At 38.9% G+C, this 16,798-nt stretch overlaps 1 protein-coding gene across 4 annotated transcripts in view; it reads left to right on the forward strand.

The window, feature by feature from the left end:
* Positions 1-16,798, forward strand: part of FIG4 (FIG4 phosphoinositide 5-phosphatase) — a 131,181-nt gene that overhangs the window by 49,479 nt on the left and 64,904 nt on the right. For 3 of the 4 annotated variants that reach the window (XM_055261116.2, XM_063631009.1, XM_063631010.1), the window contains 4 exons: positions 402-530; positions 3,525-3,625; positions 5,177-5,339; positions 5,764-5,861. In XM_055261116.2, the coding sequence (XP_055117091.1) occupies positions 402-530; positions 3,525-3,625; positions 5,177-5,339; positions 5,764-5,861 (491 nt within the window). The remainder of the gene's footprint in view (positions 1-401; positions 531-3,524; positions 3,626-5,176; positions 5,340-5,763; positions 5,862-16,798) is intronic. The other variant, XM_063631011.1, reaches the window with a different exon arrangement.

Here is a 16,798-nt window from a genome sequence, read left to right on the forward strand (position 1 = left end):
GGTGAGAGGCAGAGCCAGGATTTGGATCCAGGAACTTTGACCTCATAGCCATGTGCTCAACCGCTACTTCCTGCCGCCTCTTGACTTTATTTATATATTTGTAACATGTCCTCAATTTCCTTGTCATTTTCTTTTCTCTCAAGAACTCTCACAAGTCAGAAAAGAGATTTCTTTGACTTTTTACAGAATCAACACAATGTTCTGGACATGAAAGGAATGATATCCACTGAAAATGGCAATGCTATTAACCAAGCATGTTACTTTGAAGTTAAAAACAGAAGTTAACTTAAAAATGAGTTGAATGTCAGCCAATTTCCGTATCTTTCTGATATCAACCTTTTATTTAATTGATACAAAATATTTTATGTATTTATGGACTGATACAGACTTTTATTTTTCAGGGGTATTTGGGATCTGTAGTGAGCCTTATATGAAATATGTATGGAATGGTGAACTTCTGGATATAATTAAAAATACTGTGCATCGTGACTGGCTTTTGTATATTATTCATGGGTTCTGTGGGCAGTCAAGTATCCTTTTTGAAAAAAAAAGGTAAGACACATACTATTAAACTTATGATGTATCAATTTGTAGACAGCTACATATGAATTATATGATTATAATACCACTCTGTGCACCCCAACAGGAAAACCTGCCCATGATACTATGTAGTAGAAATACAAAGAAGAATGCAGACTATTTGAACAGGCCTGTTATATACACATAAAGACGAATAAATAACAAGGAAGAAAATGCAATGTGATATAAGCAATAAGTGTCATGCTTATCTGGGAGAAGGAGGAGAATTACTGATAGTTGGAGAGGATGGGACAGGCCCATGGGAATAGTTGTACTTGGCCTGGGCCCTAAACAAAAGTCAGTGCCTTAGCAGCGAGAGAGATCAGCAGGCCGAGCAGAGAGAGAGAGATCACAGGCTGGGAAACACTGTGTGTGTAGAGGTGGAAAAACACATGGGAGTGTTCTCATGGCTTGTGCATAAAACTCCCGGGAGGTAGGATATAGTGGGAAGGAGATTGGTATGTGGGAGTCAGATGGCCAGTCACCAGATTGCCTTGGTGGTCAAGCTGAGGACTTTGGGTTTGGTGCTAGAACTTTTGAAAGGTTTTGTGCAGGAGAATGACATTTGCAAAGTAGTATTTAGGACGCTTGAGTTGACAACCGTTTTCAGGCTGGATTAAGTAAAATGAAACTAGAACAAGGAATATGAGTTAGGAAAAGATTGCAGTAGTCCAGGCAAGGGGGCAAAATAGATTAAAGAGAAGTAGGTTCAGCTTTGGGTTAAGCTGATGAGTTCAATTTTGTAAAAACTTTTATTTCCTTCAGTAGCTTCATGTCTCATTAATTTGTAGCTACATTGAAGCCTTTTAATAAAGTGCAATTATGGGGTTTAAGAAGGCAGCATGTACCATCTAGAAGTAGTTTTTCGATTTTTTCTATCACCTTTTGAGATCACGTAGGGCATTTTTGCATTCAGCATGTTTTCTCGTATGTTAGGCTTTTAAAGAAAAAGGCGTTTGTACCTTTCCTCCCCACAGATAAGAAGTGTTTGTAATGGATTTGTATTTTTCTTAATTTTATTCTCTTTAGACATTCAAAAGAACCGAAAAAGAAACTTTTGCTCCTTCGTTTTCAGTTGGGATTTGCAGTTTAATGGCCTCACATCTTTCTCCAGATCCCCAGGGTTTCTTTGACTTATTTATGGAGAAAAACCGGTCACTTTGTCCAGCGCACTGTGACGCCCCACGCAGGCCAGCCCTGGCCCCCCTCGGTACTTGGAACCGAAGTTACAGATCTGTTTTAAAATAATAATAATAATGTACAAAAAAACATGTAAAGTAGTGGTTGCTTTGAGACTATTAAGTGGGTGAATGTGACTGACCATTATTATGCTTTCTTGCACCAGGAGCATTTGAGAGGAGTGGTGCCAAGGGCACAGCTGGCAAGGTTAGCCTTGAAGAGCAGCAGGGCTGCCTTCTGTGAGGGGGACGAAAGGCTAGATAAAAGCACAGAGGGATTTTGAAATGAAGATCAGTGAGATTTATGTGCTACACTTGAAAATCAGGCTCATTACTTTATAATCACTTTCAACCAGTGAGTGGTATTATCTGGTTGATCATTACTGCATAACGAGATTTGGTCCTGAATTACTTTTTTCTCTTTCCAAAAGTACATTCTACCTGGGAAGAACACAGGTTTTTCACCACCAAGGATACCAAAAAGAATGTGCTACAATTTCTAAAGGTAGTTCCTAAAAGATAGTTCTAAGCTGTTTTGTATTTCCAAGAGCTAACTCGGGGCCTGGCACATATTAAACATAATAAATGTTTGTTTTTTAAAATAGTGAGCACCATCATAGATGATCATTTTAAAGCTCGTAAGTTTAAACAGTGAATCTCGTCTCCTGGTTATCAAGCATTTAATGAATTCTGGAAGTCTATATGATTATGAAAAGAGTAGCTTTTGATAAGAGTAGTTTATGAATACTACAGGCCAGGCACTAGTTGTACACACATTACTTCACCTAGTCCTCCTGACCACCTTTGGTTACTTTATTGTTACTCCATTTTATAGAAGATGGGACTTGGCTTAGAAAGTTAAGTAAGGCGACATAACTAATAAGCTGTATATTGGTTAAGCAGTTCACAGTAAATTATTCAGTGTTCAGAATTCGCAGGTAGGTGACAAATTTTGACTGCTTTTAGAGTCTTATTCTCAGTTTGTCTCCTCAGTACTATATATTATTCATAATTGAAACAACCTATTAAATGACACATGTTCTCTTTGAGAGGTGTATGATCTTGGAAGACTAGGGGAGGTGTATTAGTCCATTCTCACACAGCTATGAAGAACTACCTGAGACTGGGTAATTTATGAAGAAAAGAGATTTAATTGACTGTAGGCTTAACAGGAAGCATGACTGGGAGGCCTCACGAAACTTACAATCATGGTGGAAGGTGAAGGGGAAGCACGCATATCTTCACAATGGCAGGGCAGGAGAGAGAGCGAGCGAAGGGGGAAGTGCCACACACTTGCAAACAACCAGATCTTGTGAGAACTCACTGTCACAAAAACAGCAAGGGGGATGTCTGCCTCCATGATACAATCACCTCCCACCAGACCCTCCCCTGACACGTGGGGATTTACAATTCGAAATGAGAGTTGGCTGAGGACACAGAGCCAAACCATATCAGAGGGATTAGTTGTACTTGTTTACATCCTTACTTGGCCATAGGGCTTTCCTTGGCCAGTAACCCTACACTTGGTTACATTTCCTCTGAAATTTATGGAAAGCACTCCTTAGGTTGGATGTTGCCTTCCCTTTGTAGCTGCACTGCAATTCTGAAGAACCATTAGATCAAGTACTGTTCCATTCTTGGGTGGAGCTTTTGGTGTTCTTTAAGCCACTGGACAAGCTGTATCTAAATGTTTATTTAAGGAATAATGACTCTCTTGGTGTTATGTGACAGTCATGAATGCTAAACAACCTTAACTTGATTTCTAAGAGCTGTTGATCTATGGACGACCAGTGTATGTCACTCTAATAGCTAGAAGATCCAGTAAATTTGCTGGCACCCGTTTTCTTAAAAGAGGTGCAAACTGTGAGGTAAGATGACAAACAGTATCTTCACTGACCTTTTAACCTTTTATATAATCTTTACTGATGTAGAAGCACAGTGAAATTTTAAAAAGTGGTATTTCTTAGCTTGGGATATTATCAAGAGAATACAGTTGCCTTTTAGTATCAATAAGGGATTGGTTCTAGGAACCCCCGTCCCATCCAAAATCCACAGATGCTGAAGTCTCTTATATAATATGGCCTAGTGCTTGCATATAACCTATGTACATTCATCTGTATACTTTAAATCATCTCTAGATTACTTCTAATATCTCATATGATGTAAATGCTATGCAAATAGTTCTAATACTGTATTGTTAAGGGAATAATGACAATAAAAAAGGTCTGCACATATTCAGTTCAGATGCAACCATCATAGGCCTAACTACATTTTCTATCTGAGATTGGTTGACTCTGTTTAGGGAACCCATGGATGTGGGGGGCTGACAATAATTAATACTCCAGTGCATCTGAAACATGTGAGAAGTATGACTAACATACAGATGTTCTGAAAAGTCAGCTATCTTAGAGTTATGCAGTGCTTTGAGGAATTATCTCTAATGTGGAGGGTGATCCATTTCTATAATATATGAAGTGTGGTACATGTTTAATGTAGAGACAAAAATAGCAAAGCACCTCCACCCAAGTAGAAGGCAGCACTCATCACGGGAAGTCAATTCTTGATAAGAAGACGAAGTGGAGCTAGGTTCGGGAAACCCTTTGCCCTCTTTGTCTTTTTTGCCCATACTCCTTTTTCTGTTCATCGCTAGAAAATAACAACAGCAAAAATGCAGCCATCCTTCCATCAGCCGTGTTCTGTCCTTTGAGTGGTCCGTCTCTGTTTGCAAGAGACAACTTGAGTCTTGAGTGGATGTGTGATTCGGTAGACAGATTGAGTGAGGCACTGGGTTTTGATCCTGGCTTAAAATAGCAACATTGTTCTTAAAATTATATCAACAGTGAAAATTGTTACAGCTGTTGCTTTAAAATATCACAATTTTACAGCTATATTATTTACTTTTGAATATTCAAAGGATAATCAGACATGTTATTACTGCCTCTAAAATTATTCTTTATTATGTCCTTATATACCTGTAAGTACCTCAAAACCCTATTTTTTCCTTTTGTTCATCAGGCATTATTTGAATCTCACTCCTTTCATTTCACTTTGGTCTTCAGAATTGAATTTTGATATTCTTCTAGTCTTCCTCACCTCCTGTATAATTTCATGTAATTGTCGTTTCTTTCCCTCTGTCCCATTTATTTAAACCACATGTTTCCTATCTGACTTGTATTATTAGAGATCAATTTGTTTTTTTCTAGTCTATTCTCTGCTACTTTTAATTGCCTTCTTTATTATATTTTAATGGTTTTGCTTTTCTAATGTGCATATTAAATATTGATCAATATTTACCTCTGAAGACTTTCAAAGAATAGGAATTATAACTTCATTGAAAGAATAGGAATTATAACTTCATTGAACGTTATTTCATTAAACATGTCTAAGAACATAAAATATCTTTCAATGCACCTTTTCAGGGTGATGTTGCAAATGAAGTGGAGACTGAACAAATACTCTGCGATGCTTCTGTGATGTCTTTCACTGCAGGAAGTTATTCTTCTTACGTACAAGTTAGAGGATCTGTGCCCTTATACTGGTCTCAGGACATTTCAACCATGATGCCTAAACCACCTATTACATGTGTGTGGAGCCATGTTTTTAATAATAACTCCTGTCCTCACATTTAGAGATAATGAACTATTGTCACAGAAATCTCATAAATACTTAGGTTTTCATGAGGTTTTAGTCCTGGAAGGTAGATAATTTAGAAGAGGAATTTCTGTTATTCTAATGTAATAAATTTATATTTATTTTTGACTGTTAGTAAATTATTTTATTTTGCTTCAGAAATGTAAGAAATGTAAGAATCATTCAAATGTAATAAATACGTGATGATGTATTACATTCAAATGTGATAAATAGTGAGCACCTTAAGAAGGATTTGGGAAGTGAAACTATTGAAAGATTAGTTGAATTGCATTTCTTTAAAAAAACAGCCCTATGCTTCTTTTATTTTGCTTTGCAATTTTCATTCAGGTGCTTTTTCATCTTTTTTCCTTCTCAGTGGATCAGGCAGATCCATTTGCACATGTGGCTGCCCTTCACTTTGACCAGATGTTTCAGAGGTTTGGCTCTCCCATCATCATCTTGAATTTAGTGAAGGTATGTGATGTGCTCATCTGTTTGGTTATGAGATTCAGACACTCTGGGAAGCCTCTTCCTCAACACGAGGGGGTTAACAAGCCATACTTTCCCTCTTCCTCGTGGAGAGACGTGCAGATTATTATGCTGGGATAGCTCACTGTGTCTGAGCTGAGTCACTTTTCTTTGGCCTCAGATTCCATGTGGCTTGTTCTCTGCATGGCTGAAAAAAATCAGTAGTATATCTCTAAGGGAGTAGAGTGATTCAGTATATCAGGAAATCATTGTGTCCTGATTTCCTTGTGTGAATTAGATGTAGGTGAAATTTCTGCCTTAGTTTCCAGGACAACTTGGAGAAAGAAGCATGAAAATCAAACTATCACAGCCTCACCTTTACAGTCATCTCCCTTGAAAATCCATAAGCTCCCCTCGGCAAATTAATTTATAGTAAGAGGATCAAAGGCTAGATTCATAAACTGGGGTACTGTTGTGACTCAAGGATCAGGTGGACATGTGAGAAGCCCAGACAAGGTGGTATTAGCCTCATAGTTCCCTGCTTTCTTGGCAGAGTACACTGACTGGTCAGCGTATCTATCTATATGAATGGGCATACAGATTGAAAGACTCTCAGTCAGAAGCCAAGAAGACCCTGAGAGTATGAAAAGCAAGGGTGTTGTTATGTTATGTGCTCGTGGTGGTGCCCAACAATCTAGTAGTGTCTGAGGTTATTCTGAGAGGTTGGTTAATAAATGTAAGTGAATTTACTAAAAAACCAAGGAAGCCTGTGACCCTGTGTCCATTTAGTCAGTCATTTATTTTTATTTACTTATTTTTTATTATACTTTAAGTTATTGGATACATGTGCAGAACGTGCAGGTTTGTTACATAGGTATACACGTGCTGTGGTGGTTTGCTGCACCCATGAACCCATCATCTACGTTGGGTATTTCTCCTAATGCTATCCTTCTCCTATCCCCCTACCCCCCCGACAGGCCCCAGTGTGTGATCTTCCCCTCCCTGTGTCCATGTGTTCTCATTGTGCAGTTACCACTTACGAGTGAGAACATACAGTTTTTGATTTCTTGTTCCTGTGTTAGTTTACTGAGAATGATGGTTTCCAGCGGCATCCATGTCCCTGCAAAGGACATGAACTCATCCTTCTTTACGGCTGCATAGTATTCCATGGTGTATATGTGCCACATTTTCTTTATCCAGTCTATCATTGATGGGAATTTGGGTTGGTTCCAAGTCTTTGCTATTGTGAATAGTGCTGCAATAAACATATATGTGCATGTGTCTTTATAGTAGAATGATTCATAATCCTTTGGGTATATACCCAGTAATGGGATTCCTGGGTCAAATGGTATTTCTGGTTCTAGATCCTTGAGGAATCACTACACTATCTTCCACAATGATTGAACTAATTTACACTCCCACCAACAGTGTAAAAGCGTTCCTATTTTTCCACATCCTCTCCAGCATCTGTTGTTTCCTGACTTTTAAATGATTGCCATTCTAACAGGCATGAGATGGTATTTCATTGTGGTTTTGATTTGCATTTCTCTAATGACCAGTGATGATGAGCCTTTTTTCCTACATTTGTTGGCCACATATAAATGTCTTCTTTTAAGAAGTGTCTGTTCACATCCTTCACCTACTTTTTGATGGGGTTGTTTTTTTCTTGTAAATTTGTTTTAAGTTCCTTGTAGATTCTGGATAGTAGCCTTTTGTGAGATGGATAGATTGCAACAATTTTCTCCCATTCTGTAGGTTGCCTGTTCACTCTGATGATAGTTTGTTTTACTGTGTATAAACTCTTTAATTTAATTAGATCCCATTTGTCAATTTTGGCTTTTGTTGCCATTGCTTTTGGTGTTTTAGTCATGAAGTCTTTGCCAATGCCTGTGTCCTGAATGCTATTGTCTAGGTTTTCTTCTAGGGTTTTTATGGTTTTAGGTCTTAGGTTTAAGTCTTTAATCCATCTGGAGTTAATTTTTGTATAAGGTGTAAGGAAGTAATTTATAGATTCAGTGCCATCCCCATCAAGCTACCATTGACTTTCTTCACAGAATTAGAAAAAACTACTTTAAATTTCATGTGGAACTAAAAAAGAGCCTGTGTAGCCAAGATAATCCTAAGCAAAAACAACAAAACTGGAGGCATCACACTACCTGACTTCAAACCATACTACAAGGCTACAGTAACCAAAACAGCATGGTACTGGTACCAAAATAGATATATAGACCAATGGAATAGAACAGAGGCCTCAGCAATAACACCACACATCTACAACCATCTGATCTTTGACAAACCTGACAAAAACAAGCAATGGGGAAAGGATTCCCTATTTAATAAATGGTGTTGGGAAAACTGGCTAGCCATATGCAGAAAACTGAAACTGGGTCCCTTTCTCACATCTTATAGTCAGTCATTTAACAAGTATTTTTGAGAGTTTCCTATGTGCCAAGGCAGTTCTAGAAACAGCTCCTGCCTCGAGCTAACAGCCTGTTGTAGGAGATGGTGAGATAATGCAGAGGCACCAATACAAGGTAAATGGTGCAATAAGAGCTTATAATGGAGAGAAGTCTTCCCTGAGGACGGGATAAGTTAGCATCAGCCTGAAAGAAGAGGCATTAACCAGGTCATTGGGAAAGAATGGTATTCAACTCAGAGCACAGCATGTACAAAGGCCCTAGGACAGAAGGAAGTGTGGTGGGTTGGAGGAAGAAAAGGGGGTTCTCTGTGGCTGGGGCCCAGAGGGTGAGGACAAGATGCTTGTTGTGAGATGAGGCTAAAGAGATGGTTATGGCCAGACCATGCAGAGTATTGTAGGCTGCATTAATGAGCCTGGCCTTCTTCCTGAGAGTAATGGAAAGTCATTAAGAGTCTTTCATGGTTGAGAGGATCATTGTCAGATTTGTGTTTTGAAAAGATTACTGTGACCTCAACATAGAAAACAAATGGATCGGCATAAGGCTAACGTCAATGCTGGAAGACCAGATAGGAGGCTCTTATAATTGTCCAGAAAAGAGGTGATTATGCCTTAAACCAGGGTGATGTGGTGGAGATGTAGAGAAGTGGACAGTCAGTAGACTTGGTGATGGGCTGGATTTGAAATGAGGGGGTGGGGGGTGTCAGGCTCAATTCCCGGGTTTCTGGCTTACTCAGGTGGGTGAATGGTGATTCCATTCACTGAAATACAGAACACTCACTGGGTTTGTTGGGGGAAGATAATAAGTGTAGCTTGGACATGCTGAGTGAGGTTTGAGGTATGCTTGGGTCCTCTACACTTGATCTTAGCCAAAAGGCTGAGAAGCGATGCTTGAGTCCTCTAAACGGAGGTAACAGGTCAGGGCATGGTTCAGGAGCTCAGAGGAGAGGTCTGGGCCTAGATGTGATTTTTGTAACTCTGGGTACAGGTGACATTTGAAGGCATGGGCATGGATGAGATGCCCATGTGGAGAGTATAAAGTGAGAAGGAAAAATCTCAGACCTAGTCTTGGGGATCTTCTGCTCTTAATGCCCAGTTAGAGTAGCTGAATCTCTAAAGGAGTCAGAGAAAAAAACAGCCAGAGGAGTAGGAAGAGAACCAGGAAGTGCTGTGTTAGGAATGCCAGGAGAAAGTGTGTTTCACAATGAAGGAAGTAAACGATCAACAGCATCAAATGCTGAGGGGTCAAGTAAGTTGAGAATGGAAAGATTGTCCATTAGTGTTAGCATCATGGAGGGCACTGATTGAAGTGGACCGAGTGTGGGATAACAGTGAGTAAGTGTTGTACTTTTCCCCCAATAGGAGTACCCAGTGAAAGATGGCATTTTTATTTTTTAAAAGAGATCATATCAATATGTTTAAAAGCCTACGGGGAGGATACATGTGAAAGGGATAGTTGTATGACACAGGAGAGAAAAGGAATGATCAGTGATTTCATGTACTTAAGAAAGTAGGAAATGATGAAATCTGAAGCATACATGGTAGAATTATTATTTTATTTTTGAGGCAGGGTTATGCTCTGTCACCTAGGCTGGAGTGCAGTGGCAAGATCATAGCTCGCTGCAACCTTGAACTCCTGGCCTTAAGTAATCCTCCCATCTCAGTCTCCCAAAGTGCTGGGATTACAGTCATGAACCATGGCGCCTGGCTGGAATCATTTTAATGGAGAGACAGAATAGTAAGGGTTTGGGCATGTGGGTATTTGTGAGCATGCACATTGCATTCTGATGGCTTTAATTTCTCCTTAAGGTAGGAGGAATGATCATCTGCTGGGAGTGGAGGTTTGAAGGGAGTGGAGAAGGTTTAAGTCTTGTGTACGCGGGAGGGTAAGTTGACTAGAAACCTGCAGGAAGTACCAAGAGCCAATTTCAAGTTGGTGATCATGATTTCTTAAATGGAACCATTTTGCTCTTGCCTGCCTTCTTCCAGCAGGCTTGTGAATGAGTATAAGCACAGGTAAAATAATAATTGGGTTTATTTAGTTTCGCCAGACAGGTGTGACATGAAAAGACAGGATGAAAGACATTTTGGATTTTGGCAATACTGTGATTGAAGTGGTGCATGAAATCTGAGCCAAATAAGGACAGGGCTTAAAGAACAGGGCTGCTGGAGAAAGTGGAGATGTCAGTGGATTGCGGTCCTCATGAGGTGGGGTATTTAAAGCAAGCAATGTGGAAATAAAAGAGGCCACGAATAAGAGATGTTGAAGAAAGAGCAGCCTGTGATAATGAATTGGTCTAAGATGTGAGAGTGGGAATGGGGATTTAGAGTGGAAAAGGAGGTGGAGATACTGAAAGTCACCCAGTGTATTAGTCTGTTTTCACACTGCTGATAAAGACATACCTGAGCCTGGATAATTTATAAAGAAAAAGAGGTTTAATGGACTCACAGTTCCATGTGGCTGGGGAGGCCTCACAATCATATCGGAAAGCAAAAGATACATATAACATGGCGGCAGACGAGAGAATGAGAACCAAGCGAAAAGAGAAACCCCTTATAAAATTGTCAGCTCTCATGAGACTTATTCACTACCACAAGAACAGTATGGGGGAGACCACCCCCATGATTCAATTATCTCCTACCAGGTCCCTCCCACAACACATGGGAATTATGGGAGCTACAATTCAGATGAGATTTGGGTAGGGACACAGCCAAACCATATCACCCAGGATGGAGGCAAAGCTTGGGGTGGGGAAGAAATAGTTCCCAGGAGAGGACTGTATAACTACATGCATGGGCTCAAAGGAGCTGTGTGTGTGTGTGTGTGTGTGTGTGTGTGTGTGTGTGTGTGTGTGTGTGTTTTAAATCAAGAGTATGGAGGAATATGTCCCCAAACTGGCAGTTGGGGGAGAAGAGTGAAACAGTGAGGCAGTCAGCTTCATTTCTTCCTGTGTTGCTCTTTGTAATTGCATCCCACTAGGGATTGACTTTGTAAAATAAATCATTCAGATATTAAATAATCATTTTCTAGACATTTGTTCATATTAATTCAGAAGTTTCATATTCACATCTGTCTCCATATCAACTCAGAATAATGTAAGGTGGATAATCTCTAACCTCAGCCTAATATTAAACAGTAGCTGTAGTATACATAATTGAAAATTTAAAATATGAAAACTTTAGTGAAAATGCTCATGGACAGTTTTCCAGTAAATGTATAGAAAATAAGATATTGTTAGTATGGAAATAAATTATTGCTAAAGTGTTAAATTATAAAGTGTTACTGGATTAGAAACCTAGATTTAAATTAGTGGATTTAGGCAGAGCACGACCCTGCCTCAATAATAAAATAAAATAAAATAAAATAAAATAAAAGTTCATGTTTTACAGAGTTCGTATAGTGTGGTTGAAAAACTGTCATTAAATGGAGATTCATGTCTACAATGCTTGAAATAATTCTCTATTGTGCACACTCAAAAAATACTATCATATACATGTGATCATAATGTATTCTTTGCCAGGTATCCCACATGTACATTTATTTTTTCGAATATTTAAAGGTCAGTCAGTGGATTTTAAAGTTGTACTTGTTTATTGTTCTGTTGCAATAAAAATCCTGACAATGACTAGAAGTTAGCTACAGAAATAGTTTGGAGATTAAGTTGCTGTTTCATGGAATAGGAAAATATTTTGTTGTTTGTAGCACTAGTTTTATTCATAGGATTAAAGAAGATGTTTATTCAGGCCACTTGGTAGAAGACCTTATTAATTGTGATTAAAGAGCCAAAGAATACATGTGTGTATAGAATGATACCTAGGGGATACTCACTCTTTATTCTACCACCATATGAAGAAGTTAATAAAGCGAAATGCTTTTCGTGATTTCATTTCTCTTTTACCCTGTGTTGCGAACTTCTTCCCAGTTGTGAAAGTTTGAGGCACTGGTCGAAAGATAATTTGCAGCAATCCATGTGCCTTCAGTGCTGCTACTGTATCAACAGGAGGCCAACCTAGGATGAAGTATAACTGTACATCAGAAGTTTTTAATCTGTGGGCCATGCATGGCTGTTAGGGGGATCTTGGAACCCTTTGAAATTATATGCAGCTGGATGTGGTGGCTCATGCCTATAATCCCAGTGACTTGGGAAACAGGCAGGAGGCTTGCATGAGGCCAGGAGTCTGAGAGCAGCCTGGGCAGCATAGGAGACCCAGTTGCTACAAAAAAATTTTTTTTCAATTAGTTGGGCATGATGCACACCTGTAGTCCCAGCTACTTGGAGGCTGAAGTGGGAGGATCACTTGAGTCCAGGAGTTCCAGGATGCAGTGAGCTATGATTGCACCACTGCATTCCAGCCTGGGCGACAGAGTGAGACCCTGTCTCTTTATAAAAAAAGAAAAAAGAAATGATATGCAAAATCACTTGTGTATGTAGTTTTCCTTTACTTGTTAGGGGTCTGTGGCTCTAAAGAGGTTGACTAACAACCCACTAACATTATTCCTCAATGGACACACAATGCATACAGCAGATTCTTCACACAGAGATGAACAAAGGTTGCTCAAACGTTTCCTCTCCATCCCACAAAATGTCAGATTTGATATAAGCATTTCAAAAAGATTTTGTTTCCCTAGTTGATTTTAAATGCTTTTGAGAAAAATTTCAGATATATAATTTAATTTTGTCTGATATATAAATAAGCAAAATTTATTTTCATCCTAAACTGATTTAACACTGTTCTAAATTCTTATCTAATTATTTCATTTGATGTATTCAGCTGTGCTCAATAGCTACCCCTTTTTGTTTCTACAGTAGTTATCTAATTAAATTCATGGCAATTGAAAAGTAATCTCCATGATTGAAAACAGCACAGTCTAATTTTGATGCCAACAATAGTGCCTTAACACCATTTCAGTCTCACTATTGTGAAATTAATTGTTTTTCTTTGTTTCTAAGTGAAGGCTTGATCAGGGTAATAATGAAAATGGCAAATTTTTATAAGGTACTTCCCATATGCCAGCTCTTCTATAAAAACTCACCATGCTCTGCTGCTGGATTCGGTTTGCCAGTATTTTGTTGAGGATTTTTGCCTCGATGTTCATCAGGGATATTGGCCTGAAATTTTCTTTTTTTGTTGTGTCTCTGCCAGGTTTTGGTATCAAGATGATGCTGGCCTCATAAAATGAGTTAGGGAGGAGTCCCTCTTTTTCTGTTGTTTGGTATAGTTTCAGAAGGAATGGTACCATCTCCTCTTTTTACCTCTGGTAGAATTTGGCTGTGAATCTGTCTGGTACTGGGCCTTTTTTGGTTGGTAGGCTATTAATTATTGCCTCAATTTCAGAACTTGTTATTGATTTATTCAGGGATTCGACCTCTTCCTGGTTTAGTCTTGGGAGGGTGTATGTGTCCAGGAATTTACCTATTTCTTCTAGATTTTCTAGTTTATTTGCATAGAGGTGTTTATAGTAATCTCTGATGGTATTTTGCATTTCTGTGCGATCAGTGATGATCTACCCTTTAACATTTTTTATTGTGTCTATTTGATTTTTCTTTTTTTTTCTTTATTAGTCTGGCTAATAGTCTATTTTGTTAGTCTTTTCAAAAAAACGGCTCCTGGATTCATTGATTTTTTGAAGTGTTTTTCATGTCTCTATCTCCTTCAGTTCTGCTCTGATCTTAGCTATTTCTTGTTTTCTGCTAGCTTTTGAATTTGTTTGCTCTTCCACTACGATCAAGTCAGCTTCATCCCTGGGATGCGAGGCTGGTTCAACATATGCAAATCAGTAAACATAATCCATCACATAACCAGAACCAATGACAAAAACTACATGATTATCTCAATAGACGCAGAAAAGGCCTGTGATAAAATTCAACATCCCTTCATGCTAAAAACTCTCAACTAGGTATTGATGGAACATATCTCAAAATAATAAGAGTTTTTTATAGCAAACCCACAGCCAATATCATACTGAATGGGCAAAAGCTGGAAGCATTCCCTTTGAAAATCAGCACAAGACAAGGATGCCCTCTCTCACCACTCCTCTTCAACATAGTATGGGAAGTTCTGGCCAGAACAATCAGGCAAGAGAAAGAAATAAAGGGTATTCAAATAGGAAGAGAGGAAGTCAAATTGTCTCTGTTTGCAGAGGACATGATTGTATATTTAGAAAACCCCATCGTCTCAGCCCAAAAACTCCTTAAGCTTATAAGCAACTTCAGCAAAGTCTCAGGATACAAAATCAATGTGCAAAAATCACAAGCATTCCTATACACCAATAATAGAGAGCCAAATCATGAATGAACTCCCATTCAGAATTGCTACAAAGAGAATAAAATAACTAAGAATACAACTTAAAAGGGATGTGAAGGACCTTTTCAAGGAGAACTACAAATCACTGCCCAAGGAAATAAGAGAGGACACAAACAGATGGAAAAACATTCCGTGCTCATTGATAGGAAGAATCAATATTGTGAAAATGGCCATACTGCCCAAAGTAATTTATAGATTCAGTGCTATCCCCATCAAGCTACCACTGACTTTCTTCACAAAATTAGAAAAAACTTTAAATTTCATATGGAACCAAAAAAGAACCTGTATAGTCAAGACAATCCTAAGCAAAAAGAACAAAGCTGGAGGCATCATGCTACCTGACTTCAAACTGTACTACAAGGCTACAGTAACCAAAACAGCATGTTACTGGTACCAAAACAGATATACAGACCAATGGAATGGAACAGAGGCCTCAGAAATAACACCACACATCTACAACCATCTAATCTTTGACAAACCTGACAAAAACGAGTAATGGGGAGAGGATTCCTTATTTAATAAATGGTGCTGGGAAAACTGGCTAGCCATATGCAGAAAACTGAAACTGGATCCTTTCCTTATACCTTATACAAAAATTAACTCCAGATGGATTAAACACTTAAATGTAAGACCTAAAACCATAAAAACCCTAGAAGAAAACCTAGGCAATACCATTCAGGACATAGGCATGGACAAAGACTTCATGACTAAAACACCAAAAGCAATGGCAACACAAGCCAAAATTGACAAATGGGATCTAATTAAACTAAAGAGTTTCTGCACAGTAAGAGAAACTATCATCAGAGTGAACAGGCAACCTACAGAATGGGAGAAAATTGTTGCAATCTATCCATCTCACAAACAGCTGCTATCCAGAATCTACAAGGAACTTAAACAAACTTACAAAAAAATACCCCATCAAAAAGTAGGCAAAGGATATGAACAGACACTTCTCAAAAGAAGACATTTATATGTGGCCAACAAACATATGAAAAAAGGCTCATCATCACTGGTCATTAGAGAAATGCAAATCAAAACCACAATGAGATACCATCTCACGCCAGTTAGAATGGTGATTATTTAAAAGTCGGGAAACAACGGATGCTGGAGAGGATGTGGAGAAGTAGGAATGCTTTTACACTGTTGCTGGGAGTGTAAATTAGTTCAACCATTGTGGTGATTCCTCAAGGATCTAGAACCAGAAATACCATTTGACCCAGCAATCCCATTACTGGGTATATACCCAAAGGATTATAAATCATGCTACTATAAAGACACATGCACACATAGGTTTATTGCAGCACTATTCACAATAGCAAAGACTTGAAAGCAACCCAAATGGCCATCAGTGATGGACTGGATAAAGAAAATGTGGTACGTATACACCACGGAATACTATGCAGCCATAAAAAAGGATGAGTTCATGTCCTTTGCAGGGACATGGATTAAGCTGGAAACCATCACTCTCAGCAAACTAACACAGGAACAGAAAACCAAACACCGCATGTTCTCACTTATAAGTGGGAGTTGAACAATGAGAACACGTGGACACAGGGAGGGAAACATCACTAGGGCCTGTTGGGGGTTGGGGGCTAGGGGAGGGATAGCATTAGGAGAACTACCTAATGTAGATATTGCGCTGATGGATGCAGGAAACCACCATGGCAGGTGTATACCTATGTAACAAACTTGCACGTTCTGCACATGTATCCCAGAACTTAAAGTATTAAAAAAAAAAAAGAAAAAGAAAAAAAAACTCACCATGCTCTATCTCCTTTAAGTCTCACATTGATGTTGTAAGGAAGATACTGTTTTTACCCTATTTGATAGATGAAAAAATGGAGGCCTAGGGAAATTGAGAACATTGCCCAAGGTCACATGGCTAGTGAGTGGCAGAGTCAGCATTCCAACCACAGAACTGTACAGTAAAGTACTAGCTTCACTTGAATGAGAGGCAGTGCAGTGTCTAACTAAAGAGATGCCCCAGGCAAGGAGGCAGAAGGCAAGGTTTAGTTCCATGAATGCCTCTCAACCTCAATTCATTCAACCACAGTGTAAAAAGAAAAAGAAATGCCTGTCTTGGTTATCTCACAGAGTATTTGCAAGTCTAATTTATGAAGTCCTGTGAAGGCTGTGAAGCTGCTTTCTGCTGTGCTAGTTTGGGAATTGTTCATCCAGACCAGTTGATTTCTTTCTGGCCTCCAGCTAGCTAAAGTTGGGG

This window comes from Symphalangus syndactylus, chromosome 2 (assembly GCF_028878055.3).
Source record: "Symphalangus syndactylus isolate Jambi chromosome 2, NHGRI_mSymSyn1-v2.1_pri, whole genome shotgun sequence".
In the NCBI taxonomy this organism is placed as follows: domain Eukaryota; kingdom Metazoa; phylum Chordata; class Mammalia; order Primates; family Hylobatidae; genus Symphalangus; species Symphalangus syndactylus.